Source organism: Genypterus blacodes, unplaced genomic scaffold (genome assembly GCF_046128005.1).
Source record: "Genypterus blacodes isolate CSIRO-AG114 ecotype Tasmania unplaced genomic scaffold, CSIRO-AGI_Gbla_v1 ptg000139l_1, whole genome shotgun sequence".
Taxonomy (NCBI): domain Eukaryota; kingdom Metazoa; phylum Chordata; class Actinopteri; order Ophidiiformes; family Ophidiidae; genus Genypterus; species Genypterus blacodes.
Window position 1 is genome coordinate 143285 of NW_027466941.1, and position 17991 is coordinate 161275.

Below are 17991 nucleotides of genomic sequence, written 5' to 3' on the forward strand. Positions count from 1 at the left end.
TACAGTATGTATATTCTTTAAATGACCATAGCGTTAAGAGTAATCACACAAAAATACAGAATTGAAAGTATACATGAATCAAAATCAAAATATTCGATGCAGGCAAAGCTACCTAGCAGTATTAAAAGGAGAAGACCATTTTAAAAGCAAAGCTACAAAAGGAATAATGACAGAGAGTGGAAGTTTCTTGCAACATGAGGATGAAACAAAACCCTGCTTCTGCCTCGCTCTACCAGTGTATCATCACAAAGACAAACAGAAGTGGAAATAAACTGTTCATCATGGCAACATCATTTCTGAACACTAACCTCCAGAGGAGAGTCTGGTTCATCCAGGATGCTCTTTTCACTCTGAATCCGCTGCATGGTTCCTGAACTGGGGTCCATTATCAGTATGTTCTGGGTCCCGGGTCCACTGACCTTAAAGTCACTCTTTCTGGAGTCAGTGGTCCTGCATGTGTCGTAATTGTACACATGTTGCAGAGTTCCTGTGCCCAGAGTGTCTGAGTAACGAGGTGGATAATATGGAATCACTGGCAGGTTGGAGTGATAGAATCGAGCCTGTCTCCATCTGTATATCTTCACTGATATGATGACAACCAAACAAGTGATGAAGAGGAAGGAGACTACAGCCAAAGCCAACACTAAGTAAAAAGTCATGTTGTCGTTGTACTCCTTGTCGTGTGTAAAGTCAGTGAACTCAGACAGCACTTCAGGGAAGCTGTCGGCCACCGCCACGTTAACAATGACTGTAGCTGAACGAGGGGGCTGCCCGTTGTCCTCCACTATAACAGTCAGTCTTTGTTTCACAGCATCTTTATCAGTCACTTGGCGGATAGTTCTTATTTCTCCATTCTGTAAGCCCACTTCAAACAGCGCCCTGTCTGTGGCTTTCTGGAGTTTATAGGAGAGCCAGGCATTCTGTCCAGAGTCCACATCAACAGCCACCACTTTAGTGACCAGATAGCTCACATCTGCTGAACGAGGCACAATCTCAGCCACCAGAGAGCCTCCAGTCTGGACCGGATACAGAACCTGAGGGGGGTTGTCGTTCTGGTCCTGGATGGTTACTCTCACACTCACGTTGCTGCTGAGTGGAGGAGAGCCTCCATCCTGAGCTTTGACGCAGAACTTAAAGTCTTTGATCTGCTCGTAGTCCAAAGAGCGAACAGCGTGGATGACTCCACTATCAGCACTAACAGACACGTATGAGGAGACGGGCACTCCGTTAACAGAGGAGTCCTCCAGTATGTAAGAAACGCGGGCGTTCTGGTTCCAGTCAGCGTCTCTGGCTTTCACTGTGAATATGGAGAGACCTGGTGTGTTGTTTTCTACAATGTAGGCCTCATATGAGCTCCTCTCAAAGACAGGAGCGTTGTCATTCACATCTGAGATCTGTAAGGTGAGAGTGACGCTGCTGGAGAGAGAGGGCACTCCCTCATCAGAGCAGGTCACTGTGATGTTATACTGGGAGGCGACTTCTCTGTCTAAATCACTGTCTGTAACTAAACTATAAAAATTATTTGTTGATGTTTTCAAAAGAAAGGGTATATTTTCGGTGATAACACACTTCACTTCCCCGTTTTCTCCGGAGTCTTTATCCACAGTATTTATTACTGTAACCACCGTATTGATCTTTGCATCTTCTGATATAACATTTGACTGAGACATTATGTTCATATCAGGTTTGTTGTCATTTAGGTCTTGGACATCGACCATTAATTTACACGAATCTGTGAGTCCTCCATCATCACTGGCAAGTAAATGTATTTCAAAATTCCTTGATTCTTCATAGTCTAGATTCCCAATTAAAGTAACTTCACCCTTTTCAGCATTTATCTGAAACAGTTTCCTTACATTATACAAGGAATCCGTGATTGAATATGTTAATTTACTATTAACACCGTGATCTGCATCTGAGGCTGTAACAGTTGTAACTATGGTCCCTCTGGGTGAGTTCTCAGTAACGGTCGCTTTGTATACGGGCTGTGTAAACACAGGGGCGTTATCATTAACGTCTAATACTGTAATCAGAATCTGCATTGTTCCTGACATCTGCGGCTCTCCGCCGTCCACTGCCGTCAGCACCAGAGATATGTGCTCCTGTTTCTCCCTGTCTAACGGCGTCTGCAGCACCATCTCTACGTTTTTATTACCGTCAGCATTATTGGTCATTTTTAGAGCAAAGTTATCGGTTGGTTTTAATATGTAGTTTTGAACGCCATTTACTCCAACATCGTGATCTACAGCTCTTTCCAGTACAAATTTAGCCCCGATTATAGCTGATTCGCTGATTTTGAATCTCATCTCGTTTTTTTCAAAGGTTGGTGCGTTATCATTAATATCTGTGATCTGGACTGTAACGGTGTAAAATTCTATGGGATTTTCCAGAATGATCTGAAAATGTAAAGCACAAGGCGTCGTCTGTCTGCAGAGCGCCTCTCTGTCGATCCTTTCTTTCACCAGGAGGACTCCCCTTTCTCGGTGGAGCTCGATGAATTTGTCATTGTCTCGGGAATAGATTCGCGCTTTTCCGGACACAAGACGTTTGTTTTGCAGACCTAAATCCTGCGCTATGTTACCAACTAGAGATCCTGTCGCCATTTCCTCCGGAATGGAGTAGCTGATCTGCCCGAATACTGAGCCGAGGGAAAGGAGAGAGAGATACACCAGTACTTGCCGTATCATTGTTCTTTCCGATATTTCTCAATGGTACCACAGATCCGTTAAAGAGTCCACAAAACTGATTCCAATATCAAGTATCGATTGAGCAGCCGCACAATCCAAACGCAGAAGCAAAAATCAGGTCAGTCAATCGTTTCTGTTATAAAATATTCCACGTAAACCAAGCGCTCCGTCGTTGTCCGTCTTTCTCTCTCTAATGTGACGCTACAGAGGAGGTGCTGCTACAGCTCGACTCCCAGTCTGCAACACTCAGGTCAACAGCGGCACTAAGAGTTCATATTGTAAAACTGCAGAAAGTCTACATGCTTTAATCACTGAGCTACAGAGATGAAATCTGAGTTTGTAATATATTGATTGTGATCGTATAAGTAAAAGTTCCATCTTCTTAAAGGGTATAGGTTCGGCTATAAAGGAATTCAATGGTGCATTTTCCCACTTAAGCTTTCAAATGCTGTTAAATCGATCAAATTAGCAATTATGTAAGGATATATGCAAAAAATCTGTCAGCAAGAATGAAAAGGTCATATAGAAATGTATATATTTTTAAATATTGAAAACCAATCATGTTATTCTGAAATGAAAGGTAAAACAATGCATCTCAGGCCAGCATTGTCGCTCTCCAAGGTGCTGAAATGAAGGACCTGTCACGACTGGCTGGCAACATCAGGTTGTTTTAGAAACGTCTGATAAGAACTTCTGTCAATGGTGCTTGTAGAATTGATTTAGATGAGAAAAGCGATCACTTGCGGTCTTTGAAACTTGAGCCCAAATGCTATGTGTATATGGCAGTACATTATAAACTATATACAGTATGTATATTCTTTAAATGACCATAGCGTTAAGAGTAATCACACAAAAATACAGAATTGTAAGTATACATGAATCAAAATCAAAATATTCGATGCAGGCAAAGCTACCTAACAGTATTAAAAGGAGAAGACCATTTTAAAAGCAAAGCTACAAAAGGAATAATGACAGAGAGTGGAAGTTTCTTGCAACATGAGGATGAAACAAAACCCTGCTTCTGCCTCGCTCTACCAGTGTATCATCACAAAGACAAACAGAAGTGGAAATAAACTGTTCATTATGGCAACATCATTTCTGAACACTAACCTCCAGAGGAGAGTCTGGTTCATCCAGGATGCTCTTTTCACTCTGAATCCGCTGCATGGTTCCTGAACTGGGGTCCATTATCAGTATGTTCTGGGTCCCGGGTCCACTGAACTTTAAGTCACTCTTTCTGGAGTCAGTGGTCCTGCATGTGTCGTAATTGTACACATGTTGCAGAGTTCCTGTGCCCAGAGTGTCTGAGTAACGAGGTGGATAATATGGAATCACTGGCAGGTTGGAGTGATAGAATCGAGCCTGTCTCCATCTGTATATCTTCACTGATATGATGACAACCAAACAAGTGATGAAGAGGAAGGAAACTACAGCCAAAGCCAACACTAAGTAAAAAGTCATGTTGTCGTTGTACTCCTTGTCGTGTGTAAAGTCAGTGAACTCAGACAGCACTTCAGGGAAGCTGTCGGCCACCGCCACGTTAACAATGACTGTAGCTGAACGAGAGGGCTGCCCGTTGTCCTCCACTATAACAGTCAGTCTTTGTTTCACAGCATCTTTATCGGTCACTTGGCGGATAGTTCTTATTTCTCCATTCTGTAAGCCCACTTCAAACAGCGCCCTGTCTGTGGCTTTCTGGAGTTTATAGGAGAGCCAGGCATTCTGTCCAGAGTCCACATCAACAGCCACCACTTTAGTGACCAGATAGCTCACATCTGCTGAACGAGGCACAATCTCAGCCACCAGAGAGCCTCCAGTCTGGACCGGATACAGAACCTGAGGGGGGTTGTCGTTCTGGTCCTGGATCTTTACTGTCACACTCACGTTGCTGCTGAGTGGAGGAGAGCCTCCATCCTGAGCTTTGATGCAGAACTTAAAGTCTTTGATCTGCTCGTAGTCCAAAGAGCGCACAGCGTGGATGACTCCACTATCAGCACTAACAGACATGTATGAGGAGACGGGCACTCCGTTAACAGAGGAGTCCTCCAGTATGTAAGAAACGCGGGCATTCTGGTTCCAGTCAGCGTCTCTGGCTTTCACTGTGAATATGGAGAGACCTGGTGTGTTGTTTTCTACAATGTAGGCCTCATATGAACTCCTCTCAAAGACAGGAGCGTTGTCATTCACATCTGAGATCTGTAAGGTGAGAGTGACGCTGCTGGAGAGGGAGGGCACTCCCTCATCAGAGCAGGTCACTGTGATGTTATACTGGGACGCGACCTCTCTGTCTAAATCACTGTCAGTGACTAAACTATAGAAATCATTTGTTGATGTTTTCAAAAGAAAGGGTATGTCATCAGTTATATGACATTTCACGTTTCCGTTTTCTCCAGAGTCAAGATCTTCAATATTTATCATTGTAACAACCGTGTTTAGCTTTGCATCTTCTGATATCACATTCGTTTTTGACATTATGTTGATATCAGGTCTGTTGTCATTTACGTCCTTCACATCGACCATTAATTTACACGAATCTGTGAGTCCTCCAACATCACTGGCAAGGACATTTATTTGGAAATTTCTGGATTTTTCAAAATCTATGTCTCCAATTAAGAACACCTCGCCGTTCTCGTCGTTTACATCAAACAGTTTTCTTACATCTGATGTATCCGTGATTGAATATCTTATATTACCGTTAGAACCGTGATCTGCATCTGAGGCTGTAACAGTTGTAACTATGGTCCCTCTGGGTGAGTTCTCAGTAACGGTCGCTTTGTATACGGGCTGTGTAAACACAGGGGCGTTATCATTAACGTCTAATACTGTAATCAGAATCTGCATTGTTCCTGACATCTGCGGCTCTCCGCCGTCCACTGCCGTCAGCACCAGAGATATGTGCTCCTGTTTCTCCCTGTCTAACGGCGTCTGCAGCACCATCTCTACGTTTTTATTACCGTCGGCAATATTATGCAATTTTAGAGCAAAATTGTCGGTTGGTCTTAGAATGTAATTCTGAACGCCATTTATTCCAACATCGGGATCTACAGCTCGTTCTAAGGTGAATTTAGCCCCGTTTATCGCTGATTCACTGATTTTGAACCTCATCTCGTTTTTTTCAAAGGTTGGTGCGTTATCATTAATATCTGTAATCTGGACTGTAACGGTGTAAAATTCCATCGGATTTTCCAGAATAATTTGAAAATGTAAAGCACAAGGCGTCGTCTGTATGCATAGCGCCTCTCTGTCGATCCTCTGCTTCACCAGTAGGACTCCTCTCTCTCTGCTCAGCTCGACGTATCCTTCATTGTTCCTGGTGTAGATTTGAGCTTTACCGGATATCAAACGTTTGATATCTAAACCTAAATCCTGCGCTATGTTACCGACTAAAGATCCCGTCGCCATTTCCTCTGGAATAGAGTAGCTGACCTGCCCGAGCACCGAGCCGATGCAAAGGAGAGAGAGGAGTAACAGTACTTGCCGTGTCATTGTTCTATCCGATATTTTTCAGCAACGTTCCTCTGCACGATTAGTTATATTCCATAAAACAGATATTCCACTTAATACAGCACCGGAAATCAAAGAATAAACGGTATAATCCAATCCTCAGTGAAGTATTTTCAGGTTGATGTCTCCATTCACACAAATATTGTTCAACCAGAATCTCCGTTCTTTACCCGTCTCGTCCTCTTTTTATTGTGTCGACGTTACAGAGGAGGTGCTGGCTCCACTCGCGTCAGAGCCTTTAACGCTCTGGTCAACAGCGGCCCTAAGAGTTCAAATGATAAAACTGCAGAAAATGAACATGGATGCATCTCTGAGAAGAGCTAGAGGGAACCAACGTGACTATGAACCACAGTACAGCCACTTAAGTAAAGATATGGTTTTCTCAAAATCCTCGAAGCAGAAAGTACTTTCAATATGTCAGATTCATAAACTAATTTTATTCATAATGAACAAAAAATAAAATGTTCATTAGCTCTTGAAGGTGCATGCCTCACCATGGAAAAATGCAGGTTGAAACCCTTAAAGACGATAAATTCCTTAAAACAAATTATATGGGTATGTTGAGAAAAACTAACACATCAGAGATCACAAAAAGAGCACTCCACGTAACTATGGCAACATCATGATCAAGGAAATATGGCAATTCCGGTCATGTCAGTGCCCTGCATTCTGAAATGACGGAACAGCGATACACCAACTCGCACCTTGCACAACATTATACCAGCGCAATACATATATTATCAATCCACCGTGACTAATTTGGAAAAAACATATTAGTGATTTGAAAAAGCGTTTGCTTACCTACGTTGAATAACAGTATGTGTCATACAGACAACTGAAATAGTTACCTATGGGCCCTAGTGATTAATCACACATCCGGGTTTCATACGGGAGCAGAGCAGTTGCCAAGGAAAATCGTGACAATGGTTCAATAAAGCATACAGTCTGTCTTCTAAGCATAAAAATGACCTTTAACGGAAATATTTCTCTATTACTTATTTAAATGGACAAACAATGAATAGCCAATTACCATAAATAAACCATGAAGAAGAAGCATGATTGAAATGAATAAAGGCAATCAAACCTCTAGAGGAGAGTCTGGTTCATCCAGGATGCTCTTCTCACTCTGTATCCTCTGCATGGTTCCTGTAGCACTGGGGTCCATTATCAGGACGTTCTGACCAAACTTAAAGTCACTCTTTCTGGAGTCAGTGGTCCTGCATGTGTCATAATTGTACACATGTTGCAGAGTTCCTGTGCCCAGAGTGTCTGAGTAACGAGGTGGATAATATGGAATCACTGGCAGGTTGGAGTGATAGAATCGAGCCTGTCTCCATCTGTATATCTTCACTGATATGATGACAACCAAACAAGTGATGAAGAGGAAGGAAACTACAGCCAAAGCCAACACTAAGTAAAAAGTCATGTTGTCGTTGTACTCCTTGTCGTGTGTAAAGTCAGTGAACTCAGACAGCACTTCAGGGAAGCTGTCCGCCACCGCCACGTTAACAATGACTGTAGCTGAACGAGAGGGCTGCCCGTTGTCCTCCACTATAACAGTCAGTCTTTGTTTCACAGCATCTTTATCAGTCACTTGGCGGATAGTTCTTATTTCTCCATTCTGTAAGCCCACTTCAAACAGCGCCCTGTCTGTGGCTTTCTGGAGTTTATAGGAGAGCCAGGCATTCTGTCCAGAGTCCACATCAACAGCCACCACTTTAGTGACCAGATAGCTCACATCTGCTGAACGAGGCACAATCTCAGCCACCAGAGAGCCTCCAGTCTGGACCGGATACAGAACCTGAGGGGGGTTGTCGTTCTGGTCCTGGATCATTAACTTCACGGTCACGTTGCTGCTGAGTGGAGGTGAGCCTCCATCCTGAGCTTTGACGGTGAATGTCAGTTGTTTGATTTGTTCATAATCAAATGAGCGCACTGCGTGTATCACTCCGCTCTCTCCATTTATAGAAACATATTCAGATAGAGGAGACCCTCCGATATTAATATCCTCCAGCATATAAGAAACTCGTGCGTTTTGGTTCTCATCGGGATCTTTAGCACCAACAGTGAGCACAGAAAAGCCTGGAGAGTTATTTTCTGGGATAAACGCGTTGTAAACACGTTGCGTAAACACCGGAGCATTATCGTTCACGTCAGAGATCTTTAAATGAAAAGTTCTCTTGCTTGAGAGAGGAGGCGAGCCTGCGTCTGTGACCACTACACTGATGTTATAGTCAGAGACAGATTCGCGATCTAATACAGTATCAGTCAGCAGTGTGTAATAATTTCTTAAATTAGATTTAATCTTGAAAGGTGCATTTTGTTCAATTCTACAAGTAACTTGTCCGTTATCACCTGAATCAAGGTCCTTCACATTTATTATGCCAATAGTTGTGCCCGGAGGTGAATCCTCTGACACCGGACTGGAGAATGACATGACGCTTATGATAGGAGCGTTGTCATTTACGTCAATAACGTCAATTATCACTTTACTCAAGGCTGTTAAACCTCCCTGATCTTTGGCATCGATTCTGAGCTCAAATTTTTTATCCTTTTCATAGTCAATTGGGCCAAAAACCGATAACACTCCGGTCGTTTGATCAATTGTTAACATATCAGCTATTTTGCCCTTCAGATTTGAAAGCGAATATGTGATATGTCCATTCGAGCCGCTATCTGCGTCTGTGGCGTTCACGGTAAGAATATGTGTTCCTATTGCTGCGTTTTCCATTACTGTTGCTTTGTATATCGACTGATTAAAAACAGGAGCATTATCATTTGCATCTATCACCGCTATATCTATATTTACTGTCCCAGATCTTTGTGGATTTCCACCGTCTACTGCTATGAGCTTCAAATGGAGGCGGGGGAACTCCTCTCGGTCTAAGGGCTTCTGCAGCACCATCTCAGTATATTTACTCCCGTCTGGACTGACTTGCTGCTTTAAAACGAAGTTATCATTAGGAGGCAACACGTAATTTTGAAGACCATTAACACCAACATCCGGGTCGTCAGCGCTGTCTAAAATGAATCGCGCTCCTAGGTTTGCTGACTCACTGATGTCTAAGACAATATCTGATTTCTTGAATACTGGAGGGTGATCGTTGATGTCTAACACTTCGACTGTTACGTGGTGCAGCTCCATCGGGTTTTCTAGAATGATTTCGAAGCTGAAACTGCAAGGTGTAACGTCTCCACAGAGCAGCTCTCGATCTATTCTCTCATTCACGACCAAAATCCCTTTGTCTGCCTTCAGCTCGGTGTACTGCATGTTTTCTCCCGTCACGATGCGGGCCCGCCCAGAACGGAGCCTTTTAAGATCTAAACCGAGATCTTGTGCTACATTACCGATCAGAGATCCTTTCTTCATCTCCTCCGGAATGGAATACCGGATTTGGCCAGAAACGACGTTCAAACAATAAAACAAAAGCAGTATGATCCGTGTAGGTCCGCGGTACAAGCGCCATTTGCCAAGAGGTTGCTGCAACGCCATGTTAGAGAAGAGAAATATCCGTCGACAAAAAGACAAACCGGATCAAAATCGAACAATATCCTCTGCCCACGACCCGCTCAACAGACAGAAGAAAAACGGTACTCCGTTAACAGAAACCTGAGGTCTGTGTTAGCTCTGAGCCAACATCAGTGATTTTACAGGGAGGATCCTTCACTATACAACAACAGCTGAGGCACACGTTAAATTATTGTTCAACAGCGTCACTTAGAGTTCAAAACGAGAACGTCAAAAGGTTTCAAGGGCAAAAAATGGACTATTTACTCAATGAAAAACAAAAGCTTTACAAATTATCCAACTATGTATGTACAATAAAATCTTGGAATTTCAATAATAGTACATAATATATTGTTTGTGAAAACAAAGCGTGTTGATCTACAAATGAATGGTTTCGCAACTAAGTATGAACTTACTATGATTTGTGTTGTCAATAATATTAACACCACAATATAATTAATAAAATAGCTGAAATCGAAAACAAGACGAAGATCATAAACAAGAAGAGAAGTTAGTGTTTATGTTCCCAAGCAGAAAAAAGTAAGTAAATAGCCTACAGCAATGCAAGCCAAAGAGAAATAAGTACTGTTTATTAGAGAACCTATCCAGGGTGCTGAAAAGGAACACTGTATACACTTAAGCCGTATTTGACTGCAGCCAAACATGAACACCAATTGGCCTGAATGTGATATTTACGGTGGCCGAGAACCGCCACCGCTGCAAATAAAAGAAGCGCTGCAAAAATAAAAAAGCTGGTGTGCAAAAATAAAAAGCTGGTGCAAAAATAAAAAAGGCGATGCAAATAAAAGAAAGTCTGCAAAAAAGAAACGCTACTGCAAATAAAAGAAAGTCTGCAAAAATAAAAAAGTCGGTGCAAAAATAAAAACGGTGATGCAAATAAAAAAGCCACAACGGAAGAGGGTTACCGGGGACTGTTTTTGCCGATGCACCTGTGTGAGTAGAAGACGACGCCGACGCACCTGTGTGAGGAGAAGAAGACGGCGACGACGACGAGAAGAAACTACGAATAGGAAAACGAACTAGAAAGTAAGTGAACATGATAGTGTTTAATGTCGCTACGTGTACTTTTTAATGTGTTATTTGGTTAGGCCAGGTAACCCCAGGTTTGAAGTTGAACTGGAGAATGCCGGTGTATTGTTAGCTTCGGCTAACACGGGGAGACCACTAACGAGAGTGGAAGCAACTGACGGCTACAGCTTATTACTATCGTTGTTGTTGTTGCTTGTATCATTAATAGTCATGCTAACAATAATCTAAGGCGTGGGTAACAATAGTTATTTGGATGAATGTGAAGTTTAAGCTGTGTGAGGTGGCCAGGGACTTTTGTGAAAATACCATGACCATAATGTCAGATTGAGGTATTGAACTGACGGCTAAAATGTTCATGCAATTTAAGTCCAAAGCAACCTAATGATACTTGTTTTTTTTGTTTGTTTTTTGCAGATCATAATGAATTGTCCTTTTTGTGGACACCAGCAGCCTCCGAAACTACTTTGTCGGATTCAGAGGTGATCATCATGAGTCCAAGCTCTGCAGAATTCAGTGCAGCTGATACATTGGTGAGTGCCACATTTGTTGTGTCTTACATTGATTATATTGTAAGTTCTGTCTGAAAATGAAAATGTTTCTAGATTTTACATAGAAGCCATGTTTCTGATGAAACGTGCCAAAATAGCATTTTAAATTACAGTAAATGTTGCAGTGTCCTGGCCTACACATATTTTACAAACTTCAATATTTATGTTCAAATTTGAAGTGCTCACTGATATATTGTTTTTTACTTCCAGATATGGGAACCTGCAGATGGAGAGTCAAGCACTGATTCAGCAGCTCTGGTAATTGTAGCTCCGAAACATAGTCTATCGTTCACACTTAGCCTTGTCTGAAAATATTGTCACACAATCAAGGCTTAAACTACTTAAAAGAATGTGTCACGCTCTGACCTAGAGATCCATGTTTGTGTACATTATATTAAACATTTCATTTTTAGACTGTTGTCAAGACCGCACATTTTTATTGTATTTGATATCAGGAATGTGCTTGCAGCTTCAGCTTGTTTCTTTAAATAAAAAATAAATAAAAAAACTACAGACTGTTCTTTTTTTTTTTTTTTAAGATTTTTTCAGGCATAGACAACTTTATTACAGACATTTGTACGTTGCTTTGGACAAAAGCCTCTGCCAAATGACAGGGGAGAGAAGAAAATGACAGCAGCAATATACAGCAGCAGCAAATACGACACATAAAAAGAAGTTTGTTTTGGTGTTGTCACAACACAAATATGTCCCTAAAATTTTTACAGACCAGCCATGTTTTTCAGGGTGATGTAGTTCTCTACAGCTGATTCCCACTGCAAAGGAGCTCTTACACCACTCTGTCGTTGCAGTTCTCCAAAAAGAGTTTCATGCTCATCCCCAGCAGGAGTTGCTGGCACTGGCATGATGCTGGTGATGTGGTTCAGGGTTTGGGCAGATGCTGGGAAACCACAATTGCTAGGAGCAAGTACAGGAAAGTGTTCACACTGAGCAACACATCAATTAAGTTTCACTTTCATGGTCATTACAATTATCTCCAGAGTTTCTTACAGGACAAGGATGCAGAGACCCAAAGACAAGCAATGATCTTAGGTTAAACTAAGTATCAAATATTAAAGAAAGCATTGCACATGAGGGAAAACTTTATTGTGAATCTTAAATTTTATAATCAAAATGTTACAAAATATTTTCAAGTGCAGTTAAGTACCCACATTTTAGAGCACCACATTATTTCAGTTTTTACGTAATTAATAATAAATAAGGTGACTCCAGGAGGTGAACTTTGTGTTTGCAGGGCTGCCATTGAAGAGATGCCTCTCCCTCAAGTCACTGAACAGATCCATCCAAAATTGGCTCCTAGATAGAAAACACAAATTCATCAAGGTCATCGTTCTTCAAGAGGTTTAGATTAATGTACAAGTCCACTTACTACTGACTCATGCCTTTTGGAGATTTCACTACAATATACCCTTTCCTTTAAAAAGCACAGCAATATACATTAAACTGAGAAATAATATAAATGCATACAGCAAATACAATAATCCAGGGTCAAGTAAAACATAAATGAATTAAAAGTGACAGAAACCTTTGTTTCCGGAACCAGCTTTCAATCCGCTGGTTGGATGTTGAAGTGCCATACATGTGGCTTTAAGCTCCTGCAAACTCGTCTGCATGCTCTGATCTCATGGTACATTGAATGGCGGCCATTATTCCATTTTCAGTGCCGCAATCTGTGCGGAGCCGCTTTGGAAAAACTCCATGCTCAACTACACAGTTGATGTAGTTTTGAGCAATTACTGAAGGGTCGTTGTTCGTCTTTCCACAATTCAGCCACATAATTTTTCTGGAGAAGCCATCAATGCAGCCACTTATGCCAATTCCAAAAGGTTTTAATTTATTATACCCATCAACGTGCCAGGTTTCGTTTGGTCCCATTGAATGATATGCCCTTCGAACAAATCTACGTCTGCAGCGATTCTCTGTTCCACATGGATCCAGCTCTGCCATTAGGTGCATCGTCTTGTCTGACGACAAGAGAGTGTTTCCGTTTCAGAATCTGCAACATCGCTCTATACCCTAAAAGCTGGCCTGATCCCTTTAGCTCCTCGGAAATAGCTGCCTGCACAGTAGCAATTGGAGTGTAGTTGATCCTTCTGGTCAGGCTTGCATGTTTTAGTCTTTTTTGTAGATTGCGAAAACTGACTGATGTGTTGTGTTTGGTTTTCAGTAAGTCCACTATTATTTCATAACTATGGCCCTCTGTGAAATATTTTTGGATAAGTTCATCCACTGGAGTACTAGCTTCAGGACCTGAGGGGTAGGACGGAGGACACTATATTAGAGGCTAAATGATGAACTGCATAATGAACATTTTCAATTTTTACAGAGGTGAATAAATGAGATTGTTGAGATTATCATGTGTGGGTGACATGGTAGTTAGTGATTAGTTATTGAGGAATCAAGCTATTCAATGCACTCGTTAAAGTTAATTAATTGAAAATGTCTTTATATAAAAGTAGCATAGTGCAAAACACTCAAAATTGTTGCATAGGATTTTTTTACAGGGATCAGTAGCCTACTAGACTAAGAAACTTTCTTAATTTTTCATGTCTTCAAATTCATTGTATTCCACATGCCTCTGTTATGGATTTCACCATATGAAGTGGTATATTCATGACTAACAGACAGTATATTCTCTGAAAAAGCATAGCAATCCATCATGTTTAAGAACCTCATTAACTGTCAGAAAGAAATGTACCTTCATCTTGAAGACTCCTTAGGAACCTGACATTTCTACAGCATGAGCCACAATATACCAGGACGGATGGAAGGTTCACCCCACAGAATGGACAAAACATGACCTGGTAAATGACAAAGCAAAAACAGTCAAGTTTAGGATTCAATCTGACATTATGGTCATGGTTCTTTCTCAAAGGTCCCTGGCCACCCCACACAGCTTAAACTTCACATTCATCCACATAACTTCTGTTACCCACGCCTTAGATTATTGTTAGCATGATTATTAATGATACAAACAACAACAACGACAGTAATAAGCTGTCTTCACTGTAGATAGTCACCACAAAACGAGCTCACTCACAGAGTCACAGTCAGATGTTGGTCCAGAAAGTGTGTCTCCAATGCTGCTGAAGCTGTTTGAATCTGAAGCTACTTAAATAAATGAGTGTGATGGCATCACGCTAACAAAACGATGTCATCCAATAACTCAAACTCCAGCTATGATGTCAAACTGACATCTGGTTAGTGGTCTCCCCGTGTTAGCCGAAGCTAACAATACACCGGCATTCTCCAGTTCACCTTCAAACCTGGGGTTACCTGGCCTAACCAAATAACACATTAAAAAGTACACGTAGCGACATTAAACACTATCATGTTCACTTACTTTCTAGTTCGTTTTCCTACTCGTAGTTTCTTCTCGTCGTCGTCGTCGCCGTCTTCTTCTCCTCACACAGGTGCGTCGGCGTCGTCTTCTACTCACACAGGTGCATCGGCAAAAACAGTCCCCGGTAACCCACTTCCGTTGTGGCTTTTTTATTTGCATCACCGTTTTTATTTTTGCACCGACTTTTTTATTTTTGCAGACTTTCTTTTATTTGCAGTAGCGTTTCTTTTTTGCAGACTTTCTTTTATTTGCATCGCCTTTTTTATTTTTGCACCAGCTTTTTATTTTTGCAGCGCTTCTTTTATTTGCAGCGGTGGCGGTTCTCGGCCACCGTAGATATTAGATAAAAAATGATTCAAAATATAAAACTATCAGTGCACCTCACCTCCAGAGGAGAGTCTGGTTCATCCAGGATGTTCTTCTCACTCTGTATCCTCTGCATGGTTCCTGTAGCACTGGGGTCCATTATCAGGACGTTCTGGGTACCGGGTCCACCGAACTTTAAGTCACTCTTTCTGGAGTCAGTGGTCCTGCATGTGTCGTAATTGTACACATGTTGCAGAGTTCCTGTGCCCAGAGTGTCTGAGTAACGAGGTGGATAATATGGAATCACTGGCAGGTTGGAGTGATAGAATCGAGCCTGTCTCCATCTGTATATCTTCACTGATATGATGACAACCAAACAAGTGATGAAGAGGAAGGAAACTACAGCCAAAGCCAACACTAAGTAAAAAGTCATGTTGTCGTTGTACTCCTTGTCGTGTGTAAAGTCAGTGAACTCAGACAGCACTTCAGGGAAGCTGTCCGCCACCGCCACGTTAACAATGACTGTAGCTGAACGAGAGGGCTGCCCGTTGTCCTCCACTATAACAGTCAGTCTTTGTTTCACAGCATCTTTATCAGTCACTTGGCGGATAGTTCTTATTTCTCCATTCTGTAAGCCCACTTCAAACAGCGCCCTGTCTGTGGCTTTCTGGAGTTTATAGGAGAGCCAGGCATTCTGTCCAGAGTCCACATCAACAGCCACCACTTTAGTGACCAGATAGCTCACATCTGCTGAACGAGGCACAATCTCAGCCACCAGAGAGCCTCCAGTCTGGACCGGATACAGAACCTGAGGGGGGTTGTCGTTCTGGTCCTGGATCATTAACTTCACGGTCACGTTGCTGCTGAGTGGAGGTGAGCCTCCATCCTGAGCTTTGACGGTGAATGTCAGTTGTTTGATTTGTTCATAATCAAATGAGCGCACTGCGTGTATCACTCCGCTCTCTCCATTTATAGAAACATATTCAGATAGAGGAGACCCTCCGATATTAATATCCTCCAGCATATAAGAAACTCGTGCGTTTTGGTTCTCATCGGGATCTTTAGCACCAACAGTGAGCACAGAAAAGCCTGGAGAGTTATTTTCTGGGATAAACGCGTTGTAAACACGTTGCGTAAACACCGGAGCATTATCGTTCACGTCAGAGATCTTTAAATGAAAAGTTCTCTTGCTTGAGAGAGGAGGCGAGCCTGCGTCTGTGACCACTACACTGATGTTATAGTCAGAGACAGATTCGCGATCTAATACAGTATCAGTCAGCAGTGTGTAATAATTTCTTAAATTAGATTTAATCTTGAAAGGTGCATTTTGTTCTATTCTACACGTAACTTGTCCGTTATCACCAGAATCAAGGTCCTTCACATTTATTATGCCAATAGTTGTGCCCGGAGGTGAATCCTCTGACACCGGACTGGAGAATGACATGACGCTTATGGTAGGAGCGTTGTCATTTACGTCAAGAACATCAATTATCACTTTACTCGAGTCTGTTAAACCTCCCTGATCTTTGGCATCGATTCTGAGCTCAAATTTTTTATCCTTTTCAAAGTCAATTGGGCCAGAAACTGATAACACTCCGGTGGTTTGATCAATTGTTAACAGATCGGCTATATTGCCCTTCAGATTTGAAAGCGAATATGTGATATATCCATTCGAGCCGCTATCTGCGTCTGTGGCGTTCACGGTGATAATGTTTGTTCCCATTGCTGCGTTTTCCATCACTGTTGCCTTATATATCGACTGATTAAAAACAGGAGCGTTATCATTGACATCTAATACTTCTATATCTATATTTACTGTGCCAGATCTTGGTGGATTTCCACCGTCTACTGCTATGAGCTTCAAATGGAGGCGGGGGAACTCCTCTCGGTCTAAGGGCTTCTGCAGCACCATCTCAGTATATTTACTCCCGTCTGGACTTACGTGCTGTTTTAAAATGAAATTATCATTTGGAGTCAAAACGTAATTTTGAAGACCATTAACACCAACATCCGGGTCGTCAGCGCTGTCTAAAATGAATCGTGCTCCTAGGTTTGCTGACTCACTGATGTCTAAGACAATATCTGATTTCTTGAATACTGGAGGGTGATCGTTGATGTCTAACACTTCGATTGTTACGTGGTGCAGCTCCATCGGGTTTTCTAGAATGAGTTCGAAGCTAAAGCTGCAAGGTGTAACGTCTCCACAGAGCAGCTCGCGATCTATTCTCTCATTCACGACCAAAATCCCTTTGTCTGCCTTCAGCTCGGTGTACTGCATGTTTTCTCCCGTCACAATGCGCGCCCGCCCAGAACGGAGCCTCTTTAGATCTAAACCGAGATCTTGTGCTACATTACCGATCAGAGATCCTTTCTTCATCTCCTCCGGAATGGAATACCGGATTTGGCCAGAAACGAAGTTAAAAAAATAAAACAAAAGCAGTATGATCCGTGTAGGTCCGCGGCACAAGCGCCATTTGTCGAGTGGTTGCTGAAACGCCATGTTAGAGAAGAGAAATATCCGTCGACGAAAAGACAAACAGGATCAAAATCGTACAATATCCTCTGCCCACGAACCACTCAACAAACAGAAGAAATACGTTACTCCGCTCACAGAAACCCGAGGTCTGTGTTTCCTCTGAGCCAACATCAGTGATTTTATAGGGAGGATCCTTCACTATACAACAACAGCTGAGGCACACGTTAAATTATTGTTCAACAGCGTCACTTAGAGTTCAAAACGAGAACATCAAAAGGTTTCAAGGCAGATAATGGACTATTTACTCAATGAAAAACAAAAGCTTTACAAATCATCCAACTATTTCTGTACAATAAAATCTTGGAATTTCAATTATAGTACATACTATATTGTTTGTGAAAACGTAGCGTGTTGATCTACAAATGAATGGTTTCACAACCAAGTATGAAAATTACGATTATTTGTGTTAGGGTTAGGTTGTGTCAATAAAATTAACACCAAAATATAATTAATAAAATAGCTGAAATCCAAAACAAGACGAAGATCATAAA

The 17991-nt window shown here is 41.9% G+C and overlaps 3 protein-coding genes and 2 long non-coding RNA genes across 6 annotated transcripts; 1 reads left to right on the forward strand and 4 right to left on the reverse strand.

The window, feature by feature from the left end:
• Positions 1-290: 290 nt before the first annotated feature.
• On the reverse strand, positions 291-2687 carry LOC143011815 (protocadherin gamma-A2-like). Its single transcript, XM_076164816.1, has one exon. The coding sequence runs from the start codon at positions 2685-2687 to the stop codon at positions 291-293; it is 2397 nt and encodes a 798-aa protein (XP_076020931.1).
• Positions 2688-3779: 1092 nt separating this feature from the next.
• Positions 3780-6173, reverse strand: LOC143011816 (protocadherin beta-16-like). Its single transcript, XM_076164817.1, has one exon. It carries the CDS (start codon positions 6171-6173, stop codon positions 3780-3782), a length of 2394 nt encoding a protein of 797 aa, XP_076020932.1.
• Positions 6174-7227: 1054 nt separating this feature from the next.
• Positions 7228-17464, reverse strand: LOC143011817 (uncharacterized). Its single transcript, XM_076164818.1, has 2 exons — positions 15044-17464; positions 7228-9672 (listed from the first exon to the last, which is right to left on the reverse strand). The coding sequence occupies exons 1-2, from the start codon at positions 17462-17464 to the stop codon at positions 7270-7272; spliced, it is 4824 nt and encodes a 1607-aa protein (XP_076020933.1). The 3' UTR covers positions 7228-7269.
• On the forward strand, positions 10601-11750 carry LOC143011978 (uncharacterized). Its single transcript, XR_012964961.1, has 3 exons — positions 10601-10746; positions 11164-11279; positions 11508-11750. It is a non-coding gene; the product is annotated as an uncharacterized LOC143011978 (long non-coding RNA).
• Positions 12198-14807, reverse strand: LOC143011977 (uncharacterized). 2 transcript variants are annotated; one of them, XR_012964960.1, is made up of 4 exons: positions 14659-14800; positions 14014-14116; positions 12467-12611; positions 12198-12212 (listed from the first exon to the last, which is right to left on the reverse strand). It is a non-coding gene; the product is annotated as an uncharacterized LOC143011977 (long non-coding RNA). The 2 variants fall into 2 exon arrangements; XR_012964959.1 differs by lacking the exon at positions 12198-12212 and having other exon boundaries at positions 12348-12611; positions 14659-14807.
• Positions 17465-17991: the final 527 nt, after the last annotated feature.

What these genes read in the sequence shown, in the direction of transcription:
- LOC143011815 (XM_076164816.1), bottom strand. Translation starts at nt 2,687, where the DNA reads ATGATACGGCAAGTACTGGTGTATCTCTCTCTCCTTTCCCTCGGCTCA.
- LOC143011816 (XM_076164817.1), bottom strand. Translation starts at nt 6,173, where the DNA reads ATGACACGGCAAGTACTGTTACTCCTCTCTCTCCTTTGCATCGGCTCG.
- LOC143011817 (XM_076164818.1), bottom strand. Translation starts at nt 17,464, where the DNA reads ATGGCGTTTCAGCAACCACTCGACAAATGGCGCTTGTGCCGCGGACCT. An exon ending in AACCAGACTCTCCTCTGGAG is followed by an intron (nt 9,673 to 15,043) that starts GTGAGGTGCACT and finishes ATGGCGTTGCAG; the next exon opens with CAACCTCTTGGCAAATGGCG.